The sequence below is a fragment of the Ranitomeya imitator genome, chromosome 3 (assembly GCF_032444005.1).
Source record: "Ranitomeya imitator isolate aRanImi1 chromosome 3, aRanImi1.pri, whole genome shotgun sequence".
NCBI classification, from domain to species: domain Eukaryota; kingdom Metazoa; phylum Chordata; class Amphibia; order Anura; family Dendrobatidae; genus Ranitomeya; species Ranitomeya imitator.
In genome coordinates, this window is record NC_091284.1 from 243489863 (window position 1) to 243516229 (window position 26367).

At 42.7% G+C, this 26367-nt stretch overlaps 1 protein-coding gene across 1 annotated transcript; it reads left to right on the forward strand.

Moving 5' to 3' along the window:
- The first annotated feature begins 648 nt into the window (after positions 1 to 648).
- Positions 649 to 16946, forward strand: LOC138671600 (olfactory receptor class A-like protein 1). The gene is made up of 4 exons (XM_069759775.1): positions 649 to 846; positions 10560 to 10943; positions 12470 to 12490; positions 16419 to 16946. The coding sequence occupies exons 1-4, from the start codon at positions 649 to 651 to the stop codon at positions 16944 to 16946; spliced, it is 1131 nt and encodes a 376-aa protein (XP_069615876.1).
- Positions 16947 to 26367: the final 9421 nt, after the last annotated feature.

Sequence of the window (26367 nt, forward strand, 5' to 3'; positions counted from 1 at the left end):
ACTACACAGCACATCCTTGAGGCGAGCACTGTCAGAACGGGTCCGGGCAGATCCAGCCCTTACGTTTCGTTAAGTTCTGGCGGAAACAGTGGCCCGAAGTAAACAAGAAAGCTATGCGTCTGGAGTGATGCGTGTCCAGGGCACCAATTCCAAAGGGGACCCAAACCATCAAGAGGTACTGGTCCAGGTAGTGCAAGACTTGCAGCGGTCCCTTGTTAACGTGCAAGAGAAAATGACCCAGATGGAGCGAAGAGTGGGGGAACTACAAGAGACTGACCCACCATACTCATGCAACCATTCTTCAGCCCGATCGACAATGGATCAGTGGGAACAAGTCCCCTCCCGTCAGGCATCGGCGGCATGAGGACAGGCTCGAAGTACCCCTCGGCGAGGAGGAGGCATTCAATGCTGGGAGTGTGGAGGACGGGGGCACCTTGCCAGAGACTATTGGAACTATACTCAAGGCCAGCGGAAGCTGCCGTTAAACTACCAACCCCCGCATTAGTGCGGCACTCTGCGGGGGAGGCGAGAAGAGAGGCCGCTTCATATCATAACGAACACTTGATCGCTGGGAGCCCCATCCTACGTGCTGAATTTGAAGGAGTTCTGGTGGATTGCCTGGTAGATACCGGGTCACAAGTGACAACGATGCCAGAAGCGTACTTCAAGCAGCATTTCAGTAACCTGGCCAAGCCAGAAAAAGAGACATTGATTCGCTTATTTGCTGCCAACCATCAACCAATTCCGGTCACAGGGGTCGTGTGGATGAATATTCGAATCTGTGGGCAAGAAGTTGGAAGAAAAGGGATCTTGCTAGTCCCTGAGCTTGTCAAGGAAGATGTGCCTGTAGTACTGGGAATGAATATCCTACGTGAACTCGATCAGATTATGTTTACCAAACGGGGACCTGGATATTCGAAGAAGGCTACTCCACATAAGCCTACTCAAGAAGCCCACGAATTCGGAGCACACTTCGGCCCCACAAAGACCTACCAATGGTTGCAGCGGTATGTGTATTGCCCCCGGTTGGAGCTTGTGGTGGAAGAGGTTTGCCGGCAGTGTCGACTATGTGACCTCATTAAGAGTACTGAACAGAGGGCACCCATCCAGACCATACAAACTAAGGAACCGTTGGAAGTCTTGATGATCGACTATCTCCTCGTGGGACACTCGGCTTGGGGGCTGCAATACTGTTTGGTGATGACCGATCATTTCTCTAAGTTTGCAGTAGTCACTCCGACTAGAAACCAGACTGCGGAATCGGCGGCGCGAGCCATCTGTCAAGACTTCATCCGGGTGTATGGGTGCCCAAAGCGCATCCACTCCGACCAAGGCTCATGTTTCCAAGGCAAGGTGATGGAAGAATTGTATCGCATGTATGGCATCGAGCGGTCCCGGACCACCCCTTACCATCCTTAAGGCAATGGAGCTTGCGAACGCTTAAACAGAACCTTGCTTCAGATGCTGAGAACATTGGAAGAGGATAAGAAGGTGTGTTGGCCAGACTATCTGCCAGAATTGGTCTGGACCTACAACAGCCTCTGGAACAGCCAGAGGAGCTGATGCAGCGAACTTTCACCTCATGGGTGAAAGAGCATTGGCAACATTTGCAAACGATACGGTGGCTGGCGGGTCAGCAACTGCAAGAAAAAGAACACACGGCCCGCAAACCGATTCAAGAGTTACCGCTCCAACCTGGAGACCGGGTGCTGGTCAGAGAGAAACGCCCTAAAGGAAAACTAAGTGAGAGATGGGAAGTACAGCCAAACAAGGTTATCGAGTGAGTGTATGTTAACGGCCCTGTCTACAAGGTACAGACTGAGAATGGGGCATCCGCCCCTAGAGTACTTCACAGAGATATGCTGCGGCCTTGCCGGTCTGAGGTCTGTTCGACGCCATTGTCGCCTGAAGGTGACACTCCACTTCCTGAATCTGTCATGCCTGATGGCCAAATCGATGATGAGTGGTGGACCGTCCCCGACACAGTAGGGGGTCCTCAGCCGCCCAGAGACGGTGATCCCATGGATGTACCAGTACCGCCATGCGAGGACGAGACCGGAAAAGAGCTCACAATGTCTCCTGCAACAAGTGTTCCTCTGGAAGATAGTCAAGCCTTGCCTGACAGCCAAGAGCTTCGGAGATCCCAGAGGTCTAATGCAGGGGTTCCACCGGTCCGATATGTAGAACAGTGTGCTCTGTCTGTTTTTACACCTTTGTTGCCTCCTCTATAGGTACTGTTCCGCATTTCATGTTCTTTCAGTACGTTTCAACCTTGATTCTGTGATGGTCGAGGACAACCATCATTAAGAAGGGAGGCATGTAAGAGGGTAGTGCTGTTATGGACAGAAACACGCTGCCACTCCGGACCCGTCGAAGCACCTGTGTGTGCGAAACGGTCGTCGTCCGAGCTCCTATACCGCACCCTCGTACATACCTGATGTCCTGACGGATGTAATTTATATTTTTTCTCCAATAAAGACCACAATCTTCACAGCCAATTTGGGGTGAGTGCCGCATATTTTCTTCTTCTCTACTACGTATGGATTGCTTGTTGGATATTTGTGCAGAGCACCAGTTCCCTCGGTGATTGTGGCGCCTGAATACACAGCTGTCCGTCCATAAGTCCTGTGTTTTGGATGCACTCTACCCTAGTGCCGTTCTACTTCATATTTATATATATTGATATGAATTCTTTGCACAATGCACTTGCACTTTCTAAGCTAACCAATAGGCTTATACTCCTTTACACTGGTTTTGGTACCGAATACTGTTACTGTGGTGCCACCTTTTTGTCGAATCTTCTTCATTCTCTTGTTATCCCTACTATTTCTTTATACTGTGTAATTTTATTTTTGTTCAAATAAAGTATTTCCATTTTTATATTTGGTTCTTGTAGTGTTCTTTTCTATATGATTTTTCTGTCTTTTGTGCACTGAACATTACATCCTAGCACCCTTGAGATTTTAATTAGGGTGTTCTTGTGGTCTGGTGTATATGATTTGTTTTGGAAGAAGATTTGAATGTCCCGGGAATCTTATAGTCCAGCTGTGTGTTGGGAATCAGTATCCTCTCTTTGGTCTCTACATGATTGCAGAAACAGAGACAATATTATTGAGAAACAGTCCAAAAACACTATCTATTAGTACTGCTGCAGGCAATAGCCTTTGGAGCTCCTATATAGCATTTAAACAGAAACACATAAAGTATATAAATTACGAAAAGTATATATTTTTTATAAATAGTTCATAGTAAACAATGCAAAACATAAATCAGAAAAAACTTTTCAATGACAGAACTATTCAATTTAGAGCTTAAGTGCACCAAAATATGGTGTAACGCCACAGACAATGAAAAAGAGCCTATAATTCAAATAAATAACTGATGCCAATAGCACAGTCTTCATCAGTATGTAAATTGGCATCAGGCATTTTTTTTAACAATTCTTGCTAATTAAATCACAGAATGTTTGAAATTTGTGTGGAACTGCGAATTTCAGGAAATTCAGATTGAACTTGATTCTCCTTGGATCACTATTAGCACTATTTACTGTTAGGAATAATTTTTTTTTTCATTTTTCAAGAGCAGATATATTCATTTTTATATGCATACGGATGGAGTCACACTTAACATATGAAAAATTGGTCCGATTTTCATGGCCGAGAGTCGCACAAGTGTTCTCTGTATGGTCATCCGTGTGTAATGCATTTGCAATGCGATGATGCGATTTTCTCGCACCTACCGTATATACTCGAGTATAAGCCAACCCGAGTATAAGCCGACCCCCCTAATTTTACCACAAAACCTGGGAAAACTTAATGACTCGAGTATAAGCCTAGGGTGGAAAATGCAGCAGCTACCGGTAAATTTCAAAAGTAAAAATAGATACCAATAAAAGTAAAATTAATTGAGACATCAGTAGGTTAAGTGTTTTTGAATATCCATATTAAATCAGGAGCCCCGTATAATGCTCCATAAAGTTTGATGGGCCCCATTAGATGCTCCATATTAAAATATGCCCCATATAATGCTGCATAAAGGGTAATAAGGGCCTCATAAGATGCTCCATAGAGATATTTGCCCTATATAGTGCTGCACAAGCGCTATGGCCCCATAAGATGCTCCGTACAGTCACTTGCCCCATATAATGCTGCACAAGTGTTATGGCCCCATACAGATGCTCCGCACAGCCACTTGCCCCATATAGTGCTGCACAAGTGTTATGGCCCCATACAGATGCTCCGCACAGTCACTTGCCCCTTATAATGCTGCACAAGTATGGCCCCATACAGATGCTCCGCACAGTCACTTGCCCCTTATAATGCTGCACAAGTATGGCCCCATAATAATTTTTTATTTATATAGCGCCAACATATTCCGCAGCGCTTTACAAATACAGATGCTCCGCACAGCCACTTGCCCCATATAGTGCTGCACAAGTGTTATGGCCCCATACAGATGCTCTGCACAGCTACTTGCCCCTTATAATGCTGCACAAGTGTTATGGCCCCATAAGATGCTCCGCACAGCCACTTGCCCCATTTGCTTTTGCTGCCATAAAAAAGAAATCACATACTCACCTCTCTTCGCTCAGGACCCGGGCACTTTTACCTGCTCCTCGTGCGGCTCCGTCTTCGGCACTGATGTTCAGCAGAGGGCGCGCACTGACTACGTCACCACGCCCTCTCACCTGAGCGACACTGCTGAAGACAGAGCGACACCCGGACCGAGGAGCAGGTGACTATCGTGCAGCGCTCCCCCTCCCCGTATACTTACCTGGTCCTGGCGCTGCGTCACTGCTTCTTCCCCGGCGCTGCATCTTCTTCCTGTATTGAGCGGGCAGCGTTACAGCTCATATACAGTAATGAATATGCGGCTCCACCTCTATGGGAGGTGGAGCCGCATATTCATTTCTGTAATGAGTGGTGCCATGTGACCGCTCAGTACAGGAAGAAGCTGCAGCACTGGAAGAAGCAGGGACTGCAGGGACCACGCTGGGAGCAGGTAAGTATAATTACACAGCCCCCGCTCCCCCTCCCGTGCCGACCCCCGGGCATGACTCGAGTATAAACCGAGAGGGGGACTTTCAGCCCAAAAAAATGGGCTGAAAATCTCAGCTTATACTCGAGTATATACGGTATGTGTCCATATAATCCGTATGACATGTGTATGGCTTTACATTTCTCACTGCTTTTCCTCATTGAATTCAATAGCACTATGGGCTGAAATGAGAAAAATGTGTTACACGGATGGTCTTTGTGGTGTCCGTTTTCTCCTCACACCCATACTCTTGCATTGGCGAGACTCGGGCATTATATGCATACAATCGCAGTATGCTGTGATTTCACGCATATATAGTTAAGTAAATAAGGCAGCACACTGCAGCACTAAAACATGCAAACATGAAATACGAAAATTGAACTGCATTACTGCACTAGAAATATGAAAAATGAGAGCATTTAGCGCATAAAAATGGCCAATTTTATGTGTACCTGGTAGCCACATTAGGGCATCTCTCTTATACCAGGTCCTAAACTTGCCTTTCCTCGCTGAGAATAAACGTCTCCATCTGAATGGGTACATGTAAGAGATGCCCTAATGTGGCTACCAGGTACACATAAAATTGGCCATTTTTATGCGCTAAATGCTCTCATTTTTCATATTTCTAGTGCAGTAATGCAGTTCAATTTTCGTATTTCATGTTTGCATGTTTTAGCGCTGCAGTGTGCTGCCTTATTTACTTAACTATATACGTGTTGGCAACTTTAGGTTCAGCACCTGTTCACACTTGGTCTATGTTTGGATGTGACGGTCAGGTTTTTGAAATGTATTCTTTAGCCTTCTGATTGAGGACACCCGCCTCCTAGCCACATGTGTTTTAATTACAGCAGGTCCAATATCCCTCCACAGAGAGAGAGAATTTTAGTCTAAGAAGAGGTTTTACATGTACCCATTCAGATGGAGACGTTTATTCTCAGCGAGGTAAGGCAAGTTTAGGACCTGGTATAAGAGAGATGCCCTAATGTGGCTACCAGGTACACATAAAATTGGCCATTTTTATGCGCTAAACGCTCTCATTTTTCATATTTCTAGTGCAGTAATGCAGTTCAATTTTCGTATTTCATGTTTGCATGTTTTAGCGCTGCAGTGTGCTGCCTTATTTACTTAACTATATACGAGTTGACAACTTTAGGTTCAGCACCTGTTCACACTTAGTCTATGTTTGGATGTGACGGTCAGGTTTTTGAAGTGATTTCACTCACAGACTGAATACGCCCGAAAAAAAAACTTGGTGATGAGAGCTGCCCCATAGATTAACAGTGGTCCGAGTGCTATGCGATGTTTTCTCGCATAGCACTCGTCCATATTCAATGCTAGTGTGACTCCGACCTTAGCTTAGCATATAGTACTTAACATACAGTTTATTTCAACTTAATAAACTCTTACTATGCTGGACATTTGAACTACTTCACTGCAAATGATGTGTTTCTACATGGTATATCCATATAAACTATTTGTGTTCATGCTGAGATTATAAAATAATGACAATGAGACATTGTTCAGATCCTGTATTCCAGACTACTGTCTATTGTAGGTTTGCTCCATGGCACCTATTAGCAGTGACTGATGATGATGCTGTGTACTTATTTTGGAAGTGCATGTTAAAGAGCTATTTTATCCTTTTTGAAACATTCCTTACCTTTTACTTTTCTTCCCTTGAAAAAATTCTGCAATGGCAACCATAAAAAGTCTGTGCATAATAGCAAACGCAAAAATTAGGCACTGCTTGCTGATTCCATTATACTTTTAACCCCTTTGCGACATGCGCCGTACTACTACTGCTCTGCGGGAGGTGCATTTGTTCCTAGAGCAGTAGTAGTGTGGCACACAGATCGCCCAACCTCCCACTGAGAGCCGTGGTGATCGCGTGCGGGTGTCGGCTGTATGTGTCAGGTGTATGTAACAGCTGACACCCCACAGCAACGTCAAGGATTTGTGAAGTACTGATCGTGTGCATTTAACCCCTCTGATGCTGCTGTAAGTAGTGACAGTGGCACAGAGAAGCTTCGCACAGGAAGGGGGCTCCCTGCACGCTTCCCTCAGAACAACGCAATGGGATTGCAATGTTCTGATGGTCTCCATGGAGACTCCAGCACCAAGATGGCCACGGGGTTCTTCTGGGTCCTGCAGGGAGGTGGCTTGTGAGCGTCTGCTGAGAGCAAGCGCTAGCATGCCTCCTTCCCTGCCTTTCAGATCCTGCTGTGCAGAATGTCAGATCAGCGATCTGCTGTAAAATAGTAATGTCCCATACTGGAACAATGTAATAAAGTAAAAAAAAATATTATAATGTTTATTTTTCCAATAAATACAGTTATGTAAATAAAAAAACAATAAAAGTACATATATTTGGTATCGCCGCATCCATAATGATCTGTACTATATAACTGTTCCACTAGTTAACCCCTTCAGTGAACACCATAAAAAAATTGATAAAAAACGAGGCAAAAAACAATGCTTTATCATCATACCGCCAAACAAAACAGGCAATAAAATGCAATAAAAAAAAGATGGATGTAAATAAAAATGGTACCGCAGAAAACGTCATCTTGTTCTGCAAAAAACAGGCCCACATAAAGCTCCATCAGCAGCAAAATAAAAAAGTTATAGCTCTCAGAATAAAGCGATGCAAAAATATATTTTTTTCTTTAAAATAGTTTTTATTGTGTAAAAGCGGCAAAACATAAAAAGACAAAATGAGATATCGCGGTAATCGTACTGACCCGAAGAATAAAGCTGTTTTAACAATTTTACCACACGTGGAACGGTATAAACAGAAGCTCAATTCCTGGATTGCTGTTTTTTGTTTATTCTGTCTCCAAAAAAAAAATCAGAATAGAAAGCAATCAAAAAATGTCATGTGCTCTCAAAATATGAAAAAATTACAGCTCTCAAAATATGGTGATGCAAAAACTAGTTTTCGCAATAAAAAGCATTTTTTTAGTGTGTGACAGCAGCCAAACATAAAAACACGATATAAATCTGATATCAGTGTTATCACACCAACCCGAATAATAAAGTCGCCTAATCACTTATACCGCATGAGGAACGACATAAAAAATAAATAAAACCAATTCTTCACTTGCTGTTAATTTTTTCATTCTGCCTCCCAAAGATAGCAGTAAGGCTCGGCGCACATTTATCCTGCGCTCCGCGCTGAGTGCTTAAGCTGGGGTTTCCATGTAAATCTCTGAAATATGTGACTCAAACAGAACCTCTGGCTGAAGATTCCCTATAATGAGGCAGATAGAGGCACTGTGGGCGCCATACGTCCTGTAATCTGACGGTGTCCTTTTGTTTAGGATGGCATAAAAATGCTGTCGGCCACAGTTTTGTGCACTTCTGAAAAAAAGGAAACAATGGAACAGATGCCAGACGGAGTCCAGAGTAACTCTGCTGCCTCACTATAGTGAAAGGATCCATTGGGGGCTTCATCTGAATCACATCACTTAGAGACTTAGATGGAAAACACCAAAGAAAGTGGTCTGCATAGAGCGCTGGATAACTGTGATCCCAAACGTTAAGTAAAATGTTCCCATAAAAGCTTCAACTCAATCCACAAAAAAGCAAGTCCTCACTCAGATCTGTCATCTGTTAAAGGAAAGATAGGGCGCTTCTACATTACTGGTAGCACAAATGCTCTGGAAAAGCGAAATGTCTGAGTCAAAGTGTGCCTAAACAACATTTAGCACCCACATTTGGCATTTCTGTAGTGATGACATCCCGCCTAATTGACAGGTGCGTGTCTTCAGAAGCATGAGCTGGGCATAACGTACTGGTCTTTACGACGGCCGTTTGCAATTTTCACTCATCAACATCCACTACTGCTTGTTTCTGGAAAACACCCATGGAGTCAAAATTGTGACTACACCTGTAGATAAATTCCCAAAGGGTTATAATTTTCAAAATTGGGTCACTTATGGGGGATTATGCTGCTCTGGCACCTCAGGGGCTCTGTCAATGTAACATGTCACTCTCAAACAACTGCAGCAAAATCTGCATTGTTTTATGGCACTACTTTCCTTCTGAGCTTTGCACTGTGCCTCAAAAGTAGTTTTCTGCCACATAGGGAGTATTGGTGAACTCAGGAGAAATTGTACAACAAACTTGTGGTCCATTTCCTCCTTTTGTCCTTGTGAAAATACAAAATTTGTAGCTAAAAAAGATTTCTGTGGGAAAATTGTGTTGTTTTTTGGCGCTCCTTCCCTTCCAAGCTCTGCCGTGTGCCCAAACAGTAGATTTCCCCCACATATCGGGTATCTGCATGCTCAAGAGAAATAGCACAAAAAAACATATGGTCCATTTTCTCCTGTTACCCTTGCAAAAGTAAAAAAAAATTAGGTCTAAAGGAATTTTTTTGTGAAAGTAAATGTTAATTTTTTCCTTACATATTCCAAAAATTCCTGTGAAGCACCTGAAGCATTAATAAACTTCGTAAATGAGGTTTTGAGTTCCTTGAGTGGTGAAGTTTTTAGAATGGTGTCATTTTTGGGTATTTTCTGTCATGTAGGCCCCTTAAAGTCACTTCAAGTGTGAGTGGTCCCAAGAAAAAATGGTTTTGCAAATTTTGTTGTAAAAATGAGAAATCGCTGGTCAAATTTTAACCCTTATAACTTCCTAACAAAGAAAATGATGTTTCAAAAATTGTGCTGATGAAAATTAGACATGTGGGAAATGTTATTTATTAACTATTTTGTGTGATATGACTCTCTGATTTTAGGGCATAAAAATTAAAAGTTTGAACATTGTAAAATGTTCAAAATTTTTGCCAAATTTCCGTTTTTTCACAAGTAAACGCAAGTCGTATCAAAGAAATTTTACCTCTATCATAAAGTACAATATCTCATGAGATATAAGTGCAATGTATAGTTGCACATTCACACTGTAGACTTTATCAGACATACCCTAGGATAAAAATGATGAGCAAATACAGTGCTGTAAGTAAGTAGGTAACAACACAGTAATAGAACATGTAAATAACATAGCGTACTTGGTTGACACTATTTTGATAAAAAAAAATGTAAAAGCCATCCCACCTCAACAAGGCGTACCCAATCACGATGGTCCTATCTCTAGCATTTCACATCTCTATGTGTCAGCATGGCTCAATAGACGAGGGCAGAGCAGGACCCAGGCCTGACTGCTTTGCACCTGCCCATGAAAGGCTACATAGACCAGACCCACCTTACAAAAAGTGTGAGCCACACCACCATATATAGAGTACAATGAACTAAAGCAAAATCAATGAAATAGGCCGAAAGACCTGTTGGTATGTGTGCAAATTCACACTGTGTTCATTAACAGACAAAACCTAGGATCACAGCAATGGGAAATTACCCTGGAGTAAGTAATTAATTAGGTAAGTAAATAGTAAATGTTTATGTAAATGTGAAAAGACAAAAAGAACAATTTACTCATTAGCATATTGAGTGTATTTAGAAAAAACAACCATAGAAACCAATGTTTGTTAGAAATGTTAACAATACATTTTTTTTCAATTACAGATGTTGAATATCTACCTTGTCCTTAAGGCCTTTGGCTTTTTCATGATGATAGTGACTGGAATTCCGGGAAATCTCTTTATTTTCTTAAAGTTTACCTTCATCAAAATAAACGAGAAAAAACTTTTAGCAACAAACACAATTCTCATGGCATTCGTTGTAATGAATCTCCTTATAGTAATATCACGGATCATCCCCCAGTTCCTTCATGCTTTAGGCATAAAAAACCTAATGGATGACACAAGATGCCAGATTTTCCTATATACATACCGAGTGAGCAGGGCCATGTCTATCTGCATCACCAGCCTCCTCAGCTGCCATCAATGTATCCTTATCGCCCCATCAGCCAAACACTGGATATATTTCAAGCAAACATTGACACACAATGTACTGACAAATGACAATTATTATAATTACTAGCTGAAGAGCCCGGCGTTGCCTGGGCATAGTAAATATCTGTGGTTAGTTATAGCACCTCACTTCTCTTATTTTCCCATCACGCCTCTCATTTTCCCCCTCACATCTCTCATTTTCTCCCTCACTCCTCTCATTCCCCTCTAACACTTGTCATTTCAACCTCACATCTGTCATTTTCTGATCACTCCACTATTTTTCCTCACTCCTCTCATTTTGCACTCACACCTTTTCATTTTCACCTCACACCTCTCATTTTCACCTCATTACCTCAGTATATACATGTTTGTCATCTCCCTTATATATAGTATACATCTGTATGTCATCTCCTGTATATAGTATATACCTGTATGTCATCTCCCCTGCATATAGTATATACCTGCTGTGTGTCATCTCCCCTATATATAGTATATACCTGAATGTCATCTCCTTCTATATATAGTATATACCTGTATGTCATCTCCTCCGGTTTATAGTATATACCTGTGTGTCATCTCCCCTGTATATAGTATATATCTGTGTGTCATCTCCTCCTGTATATAGTATATACCTGCATGTCATCTTCTATATATAGCATATACCTGTATGTCATCTCCTCCTGTATATAGTATATACCTGTGTGTCATCTCCCCTGTATATAGTATATATCTGTGTGTCATCTCCTCCTGTATATAGTATATACCTGCATGTCATCTTCTATATATAGCATATACCTGTATGTCATCTCCTCCTCTATATAGTATATACCTGTATGTCATCTCCTCCTGTATATATATGTACCTGTATGTCATCTCCTCCTCTATATAGTATATACCTGTGTGTCATCTCTCCTGTATATAGTATATATCTGTGTGTCATCTCCCCTGTATATAGTATATACCTGTGTGTCATCTCCTCCTGTATTAGACCTCGTTCACACGTTATTTGCTCAGTATTTTTACCTCAGTATTTGTAAGCTAAATTGGCAGCCTGATAAATCCCCAGCCAACAGGAAGCCCTCCCCCTGGCAGTATATATTAGCTCACACATACACATAATAGACAGGTCATGTGACTGACAGCTGCCGTATTTCCTATATGGTACATTTGTTGTAGTTTGTCTGCTTATTAATCAGATTTTTATTTTTGAAGGATAATACCAGACTTGTGTGTGTTTTAGGGCGAGTTTCGTTTGTCAAGTTGTGTGTGTTGAGTTGAGTGTGTGTTGTGAATTCTGTGGCAGAGCTCCCTCCTGTGGTCACAAGTGGTACTTCGGCTGATTCTCTCTGTGAGCTTCCGTTGGTGGAGGAGAGTGGTACTGTGGCTTCTGAGTTTCCTTCCTCAGGTGATGTGGTGAAGTCGTTAGGTGCTGCTCTATTTAACTCCACCTAGTGCTTTGATCCTGGCCTCCAGTCAATGTTCTAGTATTGGACCTGTTTCCTCCTGGATCGTTCCTGTGGCCTGCTGCTCTGCATAGCTAAGTTCCGCTTTGCTATTTTGTTTGCTGTTTTTTCTGTCCAGCTTGTCTATTTGTTTTTTCTAGCTTGCTGGAAGCTCTGGGACGCAGAGGGTGTACCTCCGTGCCGTTAGTTCGGTACGGAGGGTCTTTTTGCCCCCTTTGCGTGGTTTTTGTAGGGTTTTGTGTTGACCGCATAGTTACCTTTCCTATCCTCGCTCTGTTCAGAAAGTCGGGCCTCACTTTGCTAAATCTATTTCACCTCTACGTTTGTCTTTTCATCTTACTCACAGTCATTATATGTGGGGGCTGCCTTTTCCTTTGGGGTATTTCTCTGAGGCAAGGTAGGCTTATTTTCTATCTTCAGGCTAGCTAGTTTCTCAGGCTGTGCCGAGTTGCATAGGGAGCGTTAGGCGCAATCCACGGCTGTCTCTAATGTGGTTGGAGAGGATTAGGGATTGCGGTCAGCAGAGTTCCCACGTCTAAGAGCTCGTTCTATGTTTTTGGGTTATTGTCAGGTCACTGTATGTGCTCTGACCTCTATGTCCATTGTGGTACTGAATTACCTTATCATAACACGTGTGGCGACATGCATGTAGCGACTTTTGTGAGATGAGTTTTGTGTGGCAACATGCGTGTACGAACTTTTTGTGTGTCGAGTTGCATGTGACAGGTTAGTGTAGCAAGTTGTGTGCAGCAAGTTTTGCGCATGGCGAGTTTTGCGCGTGGCGAGTTTTATGTGTGGTGCCTTTTGAGTATGTGCAAGTTTTGTGTGAGGCAACTTTTGCATGTGTTGCAACTTTTGTGCATGTGGCAATTTTTCCGCGTGTGCAAGTTTTGCGTGTGGCGAGTTTTCCATGAGGTGAGTTTTGCACTTGTGGCGAGTTTTGCAAGAGCCTAGTTTTTGCATGTGGCGAGTTCTGCGCGTGGCGAGTTCTGCGCGTGGCGAGTTTTGAGTGGCGACTTTTGTGTTTCAACTTTTATGTGGCGAGGTTGGTGTATTTGTGGTGAAATGTGTGCTGAGGGTAATATCTGTTCAAGCACATGGTAGTGTGTGGCGCATTTTGTGTGTGTTCATATCCCCGTGTGTGGTGAGTATCCCATGTCGGGGCCCCACCTTAGCAACTGTACGGTATATACTCTTTGGCGCCATCGCTCTCATTCTTTAAGTCCCCTTTGTTCACATCTGGCAGCTGTCAATTTGCCTCCTACACTCTCCCTTTCATTTTTTCCCATTATGTAGATAGGGCCAAAATTTTTGGTGAATTGGAACACGCGGGGTTAAAATTTGCCTTACAACATAGCCTATGACGCTCTCGGGGTCCAGACGTGTGACTGTGCAAAATTTTGTGGCTGTAGCTGCGACGGTGCAGATGCCAATCCCGGACATACACACATACACACACACACACACACACATTCAGCTTTATATATTAGACTAGCTGAAGAGCCCGGCGTTGCCTGGGCATAGCAAATATCTGTGGTTAGTTATAGCACGTCACTTCTCTTATTTTCCCATCACGCCTCTCATTTTCCCCCTCACATCTCTCATTTTCTCCCTCACACCTCTCATTTTCTCCCTCACTCCTCTCATTCCCCCCTAACACTTGTCATTTCGACCTCACATCTGTCATTTTCCGATCACTACACTATTTTCCCTTACTCCTCTCATTTTGCACTCACACCTTTTCATTTTCACCTCACACCTCTCATTTTCACCTCCGTATATACATGTTTGTCATCTCCCTTATATATAGTATACACCTGTATGTCATCTCCTGTATATAGTATATATCTGTATGTCATCTCCCCTGTATATAGTATATACCTGCTGTGTGTCATCTCCCCTGTATATAGTATATACCTGTGTGTCATCTCCCCTGTATATAGTATATACCTGTATGTCATCTCCTCCTATATATAGTATATACCTGTATGTCATCTCCTCCTATATATAGTATAAACCTGTATGTCATCTCCTCCTATATATAGTATAAACCTGTATGTCATCTCCTTCTATATATAGTATATACCTGTATGTCATCTCCTCCTGTATATAGTATATACATGTGTGTCATCTCCCCTGTATATAGTATATATCTGTGTGTCATCTCCTCCTGTATATAGTATATACCTGTATGTCATCTTCTATATATAGCATATACCTGTATGTCATCTCCTCCTGTATATAGTATATACCTGTAGGTAATCTGCTCCTGTATATAGTATATACCTGTGTGTCATCTCCTCCTGTATTTCGTACATACCTGTATGTCATCTCCTCCTGTATATAGTATGTACCTGTATGTCATCTCCTCCTCTATATAGTATATACCTGTGTGTTATCTCTCCTGTATATAGTATATAGTATATATCTGTGTGTCATCTCCCCTGTATATAGTATATACCTGTGTGATCTCCTGTATTAGACCTCGTTAACACGTTATTTGCTCAGTATTTTTACCTCAGTATTTGTAAGATAAATTGGCAGCCTGATAAATTCCCAGCCAACAGGAAGCCCTCCCCCTGGCAGTATATATTAGCTCACACATACACATAATAGACAGGTCATGTGACTGACAGCTGCTGTATTTCCTATATGGTACATTTGTTGCTCTTGTAGTTTGTCTGCTTATTAATCAGATTTTTATTTTTGAAGGCTAATACCAGACTTGTGTGTGTTTTAGGGTGAGTTTCGTTTGTCAAGTTGTGTGTGTTGAGTTTTGTGTGGCAACATGCGTGTAGTAACTTTTTGTGTGTCGAGTTGCATGTAACAGGTTAGTGTAGCAAGTTGTGTGCAGCAAGTTTTGCGCATGGCGAGTTTTGCGCGTGGTGAGTTTTATGTCTGGTGCCTTTTGAGTATGTGCAAGTTTTGTGTGAGGCAACTTTTGCATGTGTTGCAAATTTTGTGCATGTGGCAATTTTTCCGTGTGTGCAAGTTTTGCGTGTGGCGAGTTTTCCATGAGGTGAGTTTTGCACTTGTGGCGAGTTTTGCGTGAGCCTAGTATTTGCATGTGGCGAGTTTTGCGCGTGGTGAGTTTTGAGCGGCGACTTTTGTGTTTCGACTTTTATGTGGCGAGGTTGGTGTATGTGTGGTGAAATGTGTGCTGAGGGTGGTATATGTGTTCAAGCACGTGGTAGTGTGTGGCGCATTTTGTGTGTGTGTTCATATCCCCATGTGTGGTGAGTATCTCATGTCGGAGCCCCACCTTAGCAACTGATCGGTATATACTCTTTGGCGCCATTGCTCTCATTCTTTAAGTCCCCCTTGTTCACATCTGGCAGCTGTCAATTTGCCTCCAACACTTTTCCTTTCACTTTTCCCCATTATGTAGATAGGGGAAAAATAGTTCGGTGAATTGGAAAGCGCGGGGTTAAAATTTCACCTCACAACGTAGCCTATGACGCTCTCAGGGTCCAGACGTGTGACTGTGCAAAATTTTGTTTCTGTAGCTGCGACGCCTCCCAACACTTTTCCTTTCACTTTTTTCCCCATTATGTAGATAGGGGCAAAATTGTTTGGTGAATTGGAAAGCGCGGGGTTAAAATTTCGCCTCACAATATAGCCTATGACGCTCTCGGGGTCCAGACGTGTGACTGTGCAAAATTTTGTGGCTGTAGCTGCGACGCCTCCCAACACTTTTCCTTTCACTTTTTTCCCCATTATGTAGATAGGGGCAAAATTGTTTGGTGAATTGGAAAGCGCGGGGTTAAAATTTCACCTCACAACATAGCCTATGACGCTCTCGGGGTCCAGATGTGTGACTGTGCAAAATTTTGTTTCTGTAGCTGCGACGCCTCCAACACTTTTCCTTTCACTTTTTTCCCCATTATGTAGATAGGGGCAAAATTGTTTGGTGAATTGGAACGCGCGGGGTTAAAATTTTGCCTCACAACGTAGCCTATGACGCTCTCAGGGTCCAGACGTGTGACTGTGCAAAATTTTGTGGCTGTAGCTGCGACGGTGCAGATGCCAATCCCGGACATACACACACATTCAGCTTTATATAGTAGATTTTGTGCTGCAATCTAGTTATACATTACTCTACTCTTAAGAATGCACAGTCTAACTACATTGCTACAACCTCTATTTACTCACTACACTTAATTTATTGTGATATGGACTATCAGACTTATTATGCCTATTATATTAATGGAGTAATATTTGTATTTAGAGATTTTCTGTTTGTAGGGTTGATGGCAATAGCAAGCAGTTACATTGTGTACCGATTAATTCATCATGAAAGATCAATCAAAGGGAATCGCAGCTCAGACAGAGGCCAAGGGAGGACTGCAGAATACAAAGCTTCCAGAGCTGTCATCGTATTGGTTATTATGTATGTAGCACTTTTTGGATTTGAAAATGTCATGTGGATCTACACAATGACATTGACCAACGTGACAGCCAACATGAGCGAAGCCAGGATAGTTTTAGCTTGCTCCTATTCAGCCTTGAGTCCTAGCACTCAAGCAGTGTTCCAAATCTTTTCAGATGAGAAATTTACTATCATGGCAGAAACAAAATATTGGGGAAAGGAATAATTAAATGATGTGTAAGCAAATATTTATTACAAGAGAGCCTACATTCTATTCTTATGATTATAGCAATTTTACATAGGAAAAGGGTTATGACTGACGGACCTCTTATTAACAACTTCACTCTGCAGAATTGAGTTAAAAATTCAATTATCTTACTTCCGAGACCAGTACCCTTGGTCTGATTTCAAAGCTGTGTACTCTAGCAGTCATGTGACACAAACAGTTATGGCTGCCATTCTGATTGGCTGCAGAAGTCATATGATTTGATTAGATTGGTTGCCATTTTAAGACCTTGTACTTCACTTTGTACTCTTTAATTAAGTTATGTTACCTTTTCTTAGGTGTTTAAATGCATAGCTTTTTTTGACATGTCATCCAGACCGTAATCTTTCTTGGTATAATTCAATGAATATTGTTTTTTGATAATTTTTCTATGTAAAGGCTATATTTACATGCAAAATATGTTTTTATGCCATTGTTAATTGAATTATGTCTGAAGCCATGCTTTTGTCTTATAGCTATAATAATAGTTTCAGTTTATAACGTTACTTCTTTGCATTTGCATGACATGAATTTAGTTTCATGACATTTTGGATATTGAAGCATGTGCAATTAAATAAAGTTTGGAGAACCCTTTCTATTTATAGCTGACTTCTCTGTGTGTGTGAGTGTTGTTCTCTGTGGTTGCATCTGCTCCCTAATATAAGGAAGAGACAGCTGTAATTCAATTAAGGCAACTCCGACTACTGTGTATGGAGGTCCAACCGAGATCCTCAGCTGACTCGCTTAACTGACCAAGTTGGAGACTTCAGAAGACAGGGGAGATAAAGACCTTGTGATGAGAATAATTTTAAGTTTTCTTTTTTCCTTTCTATTGTTGCAGCTATAGGACAGGAGAATTCCAGTGCTCAGGGATCTAGCACATGCGTTCCTTGCATATTTTATGTGCTTTCTATATCTTCTGATTATATGGGTCTATGTGCATTTATGTTAATAGCTATCTGGAGTTTCGAGAACATCAGCGTGAAGCTACAAGTATAAATTGGGAACACATACTCCAAATTATCCTGATCTTCCAGGGAATTGACATACACACGTGGTCAAAATTGTTGGTACCCTTCATTTAACCCCTTCCCGACCTTTGATGCATACGCTGCGTCATGAAACTCGGTGCCATTCCGACCCATGACGCAGTGTATGCGTCATGGAAAGATCGCGTCCCTGCAGATCGGGTGAAAGGGTTAACTCCCATTTCACCCGATCTGCAGGGACAGGAGGAGTGGTAGTTTATCCCAGGGGGGGTGGCTTCACCCCCCCGTGGCTACGATCGCTATGATTGGCTGTTGAAAGTGAAACTGCCAATCAGAGCGATTTGTAATATTTCACCTAAAAAACTAGTGAAATATTACAATCCAGCCATGGCCGATGCTGCAATATAGTAGGGTTAGGGGTAAGGTTAGGGGTAGGGTTAGGGGTGGGGATAGGGGTAGGGCTAGGGTTAGGGGTAGGGTTAGGGTTAGGGGTAGGGTTAGGGGTAGGGTTAGGGCTAGGAATGTGCACACGTATTCTGGTCCTCTGCGGATTTTTCCACAGCGGATTTCATAAATCCGCAGTGCTAAACCGCTGTGGATTTATCGCGGATTTACCGCGGTTTTTCTGCGCATTTCACTGCGGTTTTACAACTGCGATTTTCTGTTGGAGCAGTTGTAAAACCGCTGCGGAATCCGCAGAAAGAAGTGACATGCTGCGGAATGTATTTCCGTGCAGTTTTTCCGCAGCATGTGCACAGACATTGGCCTTCGGTAAGTGTTCACATTTGGACAGGGAGATCAGGGACCCATCAGTTTTATGAGACCACCTTGACGATTGGTTGATGGGCTCACACTATTTGATTATATCAAATTCTGTGCAAAGCGTCTCTTAAATATTTTCCTAATGTTCAAAAGCCATTTTGCTATTCATATTTCATATATTTCATATTAGACATGCTTTTGCACGATAGAGTGCAACCTTTTTTGTATATTTATGTATGGAGGTAGCTGCTCCTGGTATGCACCTATTCACACTAGTTTGGATGTGCGAGTCTCTTTTTTTCTGTCATTTCTATGTTAGCTGACTGACTGCGCACTCCTCCCATCACCATGTGGTTTTTAATTGCATCTCATCACACTTGGTCCCGGTCAACCCATATGTAGGCTTTGCTGAACAGAGGTGTCCACATTCACCCAGGCATACAGACATTGGCCTTCGGTAAGTGTTCACATTTGGACAGGGAGATCAGGGACCCATCAGTTTTATGAGACCACCTTGACGATTGGTTGATGGGCTCACACTATTTGATTATATCAAATTCTGTGCAAAGCGTCTCTTAAATATTTTCCTAATGTTCAAAAGCCATTTTGCTATTCATATTTCATATATTTCATATTAGACATGCTTTTGCACGATAGAGTGCAACTTTTTTGTATATTTATGTATGGAGGTAGCTGCTCCTGGTATGCACCTATTCACACTAGTTTGGATGTGCGAGTCTTTTTTTCTGTCATTTCTATGTTAGCTGACTGACTGCGCACTCCTCCCATCACCATGTGGTTTTTAATTGCATCTCATCACACTTGGTCCCGGTCAACCCATATGTAGGCTTTGCTGAACAGAGGTGTCCACATTCACCCAGGCATACAGACATTGGCCTTCGGTAAGTGTTCACATTTGGACAGGGAGATCAGGGACCCATCAGTTTTATGAGACCACCTTGACGATTGGTTGATGGGCTCACACTATTTGATTATATCAAATTCTGTGCAAAGCGTCTCTTAAATATTTTCCTAATGTTCAAAAGCCATTTTGCTATTCATATTTCATATATTTCATATTAGACATGCTTTTGCACGATAGAGTGCAACCTTTTTTGTATATTTATGTATGGAGGTAGCTGCTCCTGGTATGCACCTATTCACACTTGTTTGGATGTGCGAGTCTTTTTTTCTGTCATTTCTATGAAGCCCAATATGTCACGAGAAAACAATCTCAGAATCGCTAGGATCCGTTGAAGCGTTCCTGAGTTATTACCTCATAAAGGCACACTGGTCAGAATTGCAAAAAATGGCAAGGTCTTTAAGGTCAAAATTGGCTGGGTCATGAAGGGGTTAATGACAGAAAATCCCACAATGGTCACAGAAATAACTTTAATCTGCCAAAAGTAATAATAAATTAAAGATCTATGAAAATGAACACATGAAAGTCAGACATTGCTTCTCAATCATGCTTCCACTGAAAAAAAAATAAAACTCATGAAATAGGCAGGAAGAGTATAGAAGTGTAGAATTGTCTATGAGATCCAGAGGGAGCAAACAAGCTCTGGATCAATTGCCTTGCATTAGCAAACAATTTTATCAAAGACACTGAAAATAATGATAGATGGTTCAAAAGTGTAATATTGCCACCTCAATATTGGCAATTGTTTCTCATTATCATCCACCTCTTGTGATAGTAATTGCATTTTTGCACCGTCGCCTTCTTGTACGCGTGGCTGCTCTAATATTTGGGCATCTCTACATGCAATCTCCACATGTCCCATTTGAAACAGGCAGGGCGAGCGGTCAGAATCTATAAATGGAAATGTGAACAGCTCATCGGAATGTCCAAGTGTGGAATCACTTGTCTCCGAGCACTCGGCATGGTGGGAGGAAGGAGGATCAGTTTGAGGATTATGTGGTTCAGAATCATGGCTACTGTGACTGCGCCATGTGGAAAACAGGGTTGTGCTGGCAAAATGACTGGAAGCATTATCGGCTATCCATCCAACCCTTTCACACTATTCTGTCTTCAAGAGTGGTGTTCTGTGAACCCCTACAAAGAGGGACAGGAAATTAAGTTGACATGATGTGTATGATGTGTGTGTTTGTTGTGCACCCGCAGCAGGCACAGTTTCACCTTACCCACAGCCTCGACCTCTGCGCTCACCACCAACAACATGTCCACTTCCCTGCATCTTTATCATGATCCAGGCTGGGTTTTTTATCCTGTCTATCTTTCCCAGTCTGATCATGCCAAGGGTTCACTTTGCTCTGCCTCATTCTGGGTTCAGGTTTGAACTTAGCTCCTCTGCATCCTGTCAGTTATAGTTTCTGCCTACGGCATGTGTAGCTGACTCTACGTACCCTGATTTGTCCTGCTGCTTTTGCTGACTGTACCCGTGTCTGTTTATTCCCCTCTTCCCATCCCCACTCTGTGTTCCCCTTTCATGTTTGGATTCTCTGGTCCCTGACTTGGCTTGGACTCTGACCTGCTGTTTTGTTTCTTGTCTTTGGCATATCCGCTCCTGACTGGTATTGACCGATTTGGCTTGTTTCTGACTATGTGCTTGATTATTCCTTTGGTACTGTGCTACGGACTAATATCAACCCGGCTTGTTTACTATTCCGCTTGCACCTGGTGCTGGCCTCGCTGCTGCACTGCAGGTCTGCTCCTGCTGTGTGCACTCCTCTCTCCACTCTATTGGCATCTAGTGGAGCTGCATCTACCTGCATAGCAGCAATGTAACAATCTTACTGCGAGTCTTGCCTATTTTAATTTATGTATGATATATCCCTGTTGAGAAAACTTTGCAGGATTAGTATCACAGGAAAATCTGTCCACCTCAGATGGTTTTGTTACAGTGCAGGAGCAATTTAGCGATGCTATTGATAACCAGCAAAGTCTGGATATATGCTTTTGACTTACAACTGGTGCAGTATATATTGGTTATAAAATTTTCCTGGTGAAAAAACTTTGCAGGATTAGTATCGCAGGAAAATTTAACCATCTCAGTTGGACTGGTTATAGTGCAGGTGCAATATAATAATAATAATCTTTATCTTTTATATAGCGCTATCATATTCTGCAGCGCTTTACATACATTTTAATATAACGATGCTATTGATAGCCAGTCATGTCTGGCTGTATGCTTCGATGCACAACTTGTGCAGTATAAATTTCACATAATATTTCCCTGCTCAGAACAATTTGCCGGATTAAGAGCAAAAAGAATATTATTGGCCGTGAGATCTTGAAGGGCTTTTGGTATGAGTTGCAGCAGAAAGGACATGCAATTAACGCAATCCTGTTGTACACTATCCATTTAGCACAATCCCTCCCTAAGTGCTGCTCTCAGCAGTATGAATAATCATTTTAATTAGCCCTAATAAGCACTGTTGAAAGCAGATATGGTCGAACTTATTCAGATAACATTCACCAGTCTCCAATTCGGCACGAACATTGCACATTCGAATTCGTGTTCGGATCCCTGAACATTTTAACTAAACATAGGCAAAATTCTGACAAAATTCAATAAATAATCAAGTTTCCCCTAACGCTTTTATTAAGACTTTGGCTAGGATAGTGGTGGTGTATGATGAGCAGGAGGGACGTGTTTGAAGAGGGGAGTGGGTGGGGAGAGGTCACAGTAGCAGTGGACTTTTTTTTTTTCTTTTTATTAATCTGTCACCTAATTTTGGCCCTATAAGCTGTGGCCACCGCCATCAGGGGCTTATCTACAGCATTTCGTAATGCTGTAGATAAGCCCCCGATGTAACCTGAAAGATGAGAAAAAGAGGTTAGATTATACTCACCCAGGGGCGGTCCTAGTCCGCTCCGATGGGCGTCGCGGTCCGGGTCTGGCACCTCCTATCTTCATACGATGATGTCCTCTTCTTTTCTTCCTGTTGCGGCTCCTGCACAGGTGTACTTTTTCTGTACCCTGTCTAGGACAGCATAAAGTACTGCAGTGTGCAGGCACTGGGCCTCTCTGACCTTTCCCGGCACCTGCGCACTGCAGTACTTTGCTCTGCCCTCAACAGGACAGATAAAGTGCGCCTACACAGGAGGCGCAACAGGAAGAAAAGAAGAGGACATCATTGTATGAAGATCGGAGGCGCCGGACCCGGACCGCGATGCCCATCGGACCAGACCACACCAGGACCGGCCCTGGGTGAGTATAATCTAACCTGTTTTTCTTATCTTTCAGCTTACATCGGTGGCTTATCAGCAGCACGACAGAATGCTGTAGAAAAGCCCCTGATGGCGGTGGCCGCAACTTATAGGGCCAAAATTAGGTGACAGATTCCCTTTAATGTGTGGAGAATCTGGCAACCAATCAGGGCTCAGAAACCATCCAAAATGTCCAGACACAATGGCTTCTGTCATAAGTTTCTGAAGTCACATGTTTATCTACATATAAAAAGAGGACATGTTGTTTTTGCGCCATTTTGACAGTGTAACAGCACATAGAGGCTGCTCCTGCTGCTGCAATTAGCTAGGTAGTTATTTAGACAGTTTATTGTCAGCTCGTTCAGTTAGATAGGAACCTGTGTCAAATTGACCTTCCAGCATCTAAACTGTTTGTACTAATACTGTAGTGCAGGTAGGAATCCACATTTCGGAATCCTAACAGTTTGTGCTAATAATGTGGTGCAGGCAGGAGTCCACATTTCACAATCCAAATTGTTTGTGCTAAAACTGTGGTGCAGGCAGGAGTCCAGATTTCAGAATCTAAATTGTTTGTGCTAATACTGTTTTGCAGGCAGGAGTCCACATCTAAGAATTAAAATTGTTTGTGCTAATATGGTGGTGCAGGCAGGAGTCCACATTTCAGAATGAAAATTGTTTCTGCTAATATGGTGGTGCAGGCAGATGTCCACATTTCAGAACTTAAATTGTTTTTGCTAATACTTTCGTGCAGCCAGTAATCCACATTTCAGAATCTAAATCTTCTCTGCTAATAGTGTCATTTGTGTTAATACTGTGGTGGAGCCAGGAGTCCACATTTCAGAATCTAAATTGTTTGTGCTAATACTGTGATGCAGTCAGGAGTCCACATTTCAGAATCTAAATTATTTCTGCTAATACTGTGGTGCAGGCAGGAGTCCATATTTCAAAATCTACAACCTTTCTGCAATTAGCGTGGCCCAGACACCAGCCCACATTTCTGAATCAGAATCCTATCTGCTTGTAATGTGGTCCAGACACTCTGTCTAGGCAAATAAACACTGATTGTTAATTTAAAGACAGGTGACTAACAGGTCTGGGCCTTGGATTGTGAAACAGCTAGCTAAAAGAGGAGAAGTGTACATCCAACATGGGTAGGAAAAAGCGCCATCGTGGTGCAAGGGGAAATAAGCTTGGTGCTGAAGGTTTACGTGGGTTAGGTGGAAATGTTACTGAAAGCTCTACTGAACAAACACCGTCTCATCGTATCCAAAGACAGCTGACAACATCTGTTACTGGATGAGCCACTCTACCCCCTTTATTTGGCAGCTGCACAGCAGAACACCTTGTATATGAGGGCCAGAAAGAGCATGTGCTCCAGAGGATGGCAAGCACTGTATCAAGTGGCCCCTCCTCCTCTTCTTCCACCTTAACATCACACACAGTACAATCGTCAGAGGTGGCACAGCAATTACCCTTGTTTCCCCCATTGTCACAACTCTCCAACCGCCCAACTTCCTGTGGGAAACCACAGGTGGACAAGTCTACAGTGCTGTTCACATGTTATATTCTGGGGCATCAGAGGTCTGCTCCAAAGATTCACAGAATCAAGAAGAGGAAAGTACCGAGGCACAATTTTTCTTTGGTTGGATCCGGGGCCGGATAAAGAACCCAGACCCTCGACACCAGAAGTTTGCCGCTGGGGGTGGAGATGATCCTGATGAGCTCAGATACCTAAGAACAGAGAGGATATTGATGAGGTTATAGATCCCACTTGGTGTGAACTCAGTGGCACTCTGTTGAAAAGCTCTGCAGAGGATGTGGAGGAGGATGAAGACGAGGAGGCTACATGGCAGGTTGCCGCACAGACAGAGTGATACAACCATGACAAGCACAGTATCCTCAGCCACAACTCTGGCTGTTGCCACCAGCGGTCCCAGGTTTGCTCGGATCTTCACAAAGAATGACCAAATTCACGTTATCTGTCATCTTTGCAAAAAATTATGAACAATCAGAATAGAAGGCTTCACAGGAGCGCCAAGCTGGTGATTGGAGTATTTTAGTTCAGGTAGCACACTGCAGCTCCGGCCGGATGCCTCAGAAGAGGATAAGACCGGATGAAGAAAAAATGGACTGCCACCTGAAGAAGACGGAACTATTCCATTGAAATGCGTTATTGAAATATTAAATGAAGACTTTTTAATACCAGCTGGACTGTGTCACTTGCGCTCCATATGACTGGTCCATTTTTACTTCATCTTTGCAAAAAATTACTCAGTAGAGGCAAAATTTGCAAGAATTTGACTACTACATGCATGAGCCGTCGCATGCGCAATAAACATGCCTTAGTCTATGATTCTCACTGCTCTAAATTGCCGAATAGCTGGCATCGCCAATCACCAGCTATCCCATTAATCGCATCTGCTGCTTCTTCCTCCTCTGTCATCACGTATAGAGATGAGCCAAAATTTCAATATTCGATTCGGATTACGTTCGCCGAATTTGCAATATTCACCGATTAATTAGTCGAATATTCGCCGAACACCGTTATAATCAATGGGAGGCAAAAACAAACGCTTGCACAACACCATAGAATGGTCCCAAATGCTGCCAAAAACACATCAAATGAGGGACAGACACCAGGAAAGTGACATCAATTCGCCCACAGTACAAATAAGCCAGGCATGAGGTATCAGGGTCTGGGAAAGCATTTCAAGCTTTAAAATGAACGTCGCAGTAAGACAAGGTGGGTGAGGGATCAGTGTATGGCACCTTTGCTGGGAGCCCTGATAACACATGCAACACCTCTGCCTGCTTTCATGCTGAGCCACACTCAGTTGGCACAAATATCAGTTTTGTAGACTACCATTGTCAGAAAAATTTAAGGATAGTTACACGGGTAGTTGAGTGCAAGGAAGTGGAGGCCTGACGGTCTCAGAGGCCTACTGCTACAGGCTACACGCATGAAGGACACGTAACCAGAACTGTTCACATTTACAAAAATTAGCAGACACCACAAAAGTGGCATCAATTTCACCACAGTAGAAATAGTATAATAGGGACCGACAGGTCTTTCACTACACCCAGTCCAGCAGATGGACACCCTACAAGGTGTGTTCATATTTAAACAAATGAGGGCCTTACACCACAGAAGTGGCATCAGTTTCACCACAGTAGATATAGTCTAATATGGACCAACAGGTCTTTCTCTACACCCAGTCCAGAAGATGGACACTCAACAAGGAGTGCTCGCATTTTCAAAAATTATTTGCAGATACGATCAAAGTGGCATGAATTTCACCACAGTAGAAATAGTAGAATAGGGACCAACAGGTCTTTCTCTATACCCAATCCAATGGATGGACACTCTACAAGGAGTGTTCACATTTTAAGAAATGAGTGCTTTACACCACAGAAGTGGCATCAATTCCACCACAGTAGAAATAGTCTAATAGGGACC

Coding starts and splice junctions, on each gene's coding strand:
- LOC138671600 (XM_069759775.1), top strand. CDS start 649: ATGCCAGAAGCGTACTTCAAGCAGCATTTCAGTAACCTGGCCAAGCCA. Junction 847..10,559: donor TTGTCAAGGAAGATGTGCCT/GTAGTACTGGGA, acceptor TTTCAATTACAG/ATGTTGAATATCTACCTTGT. Junction 10,944..12,469: donor AGCAAACATTGACACACAAT/GTACTGACAAAT, acceptor TTTTCTGTCCAG/CTTGTCTATTTGTTTTTTCT.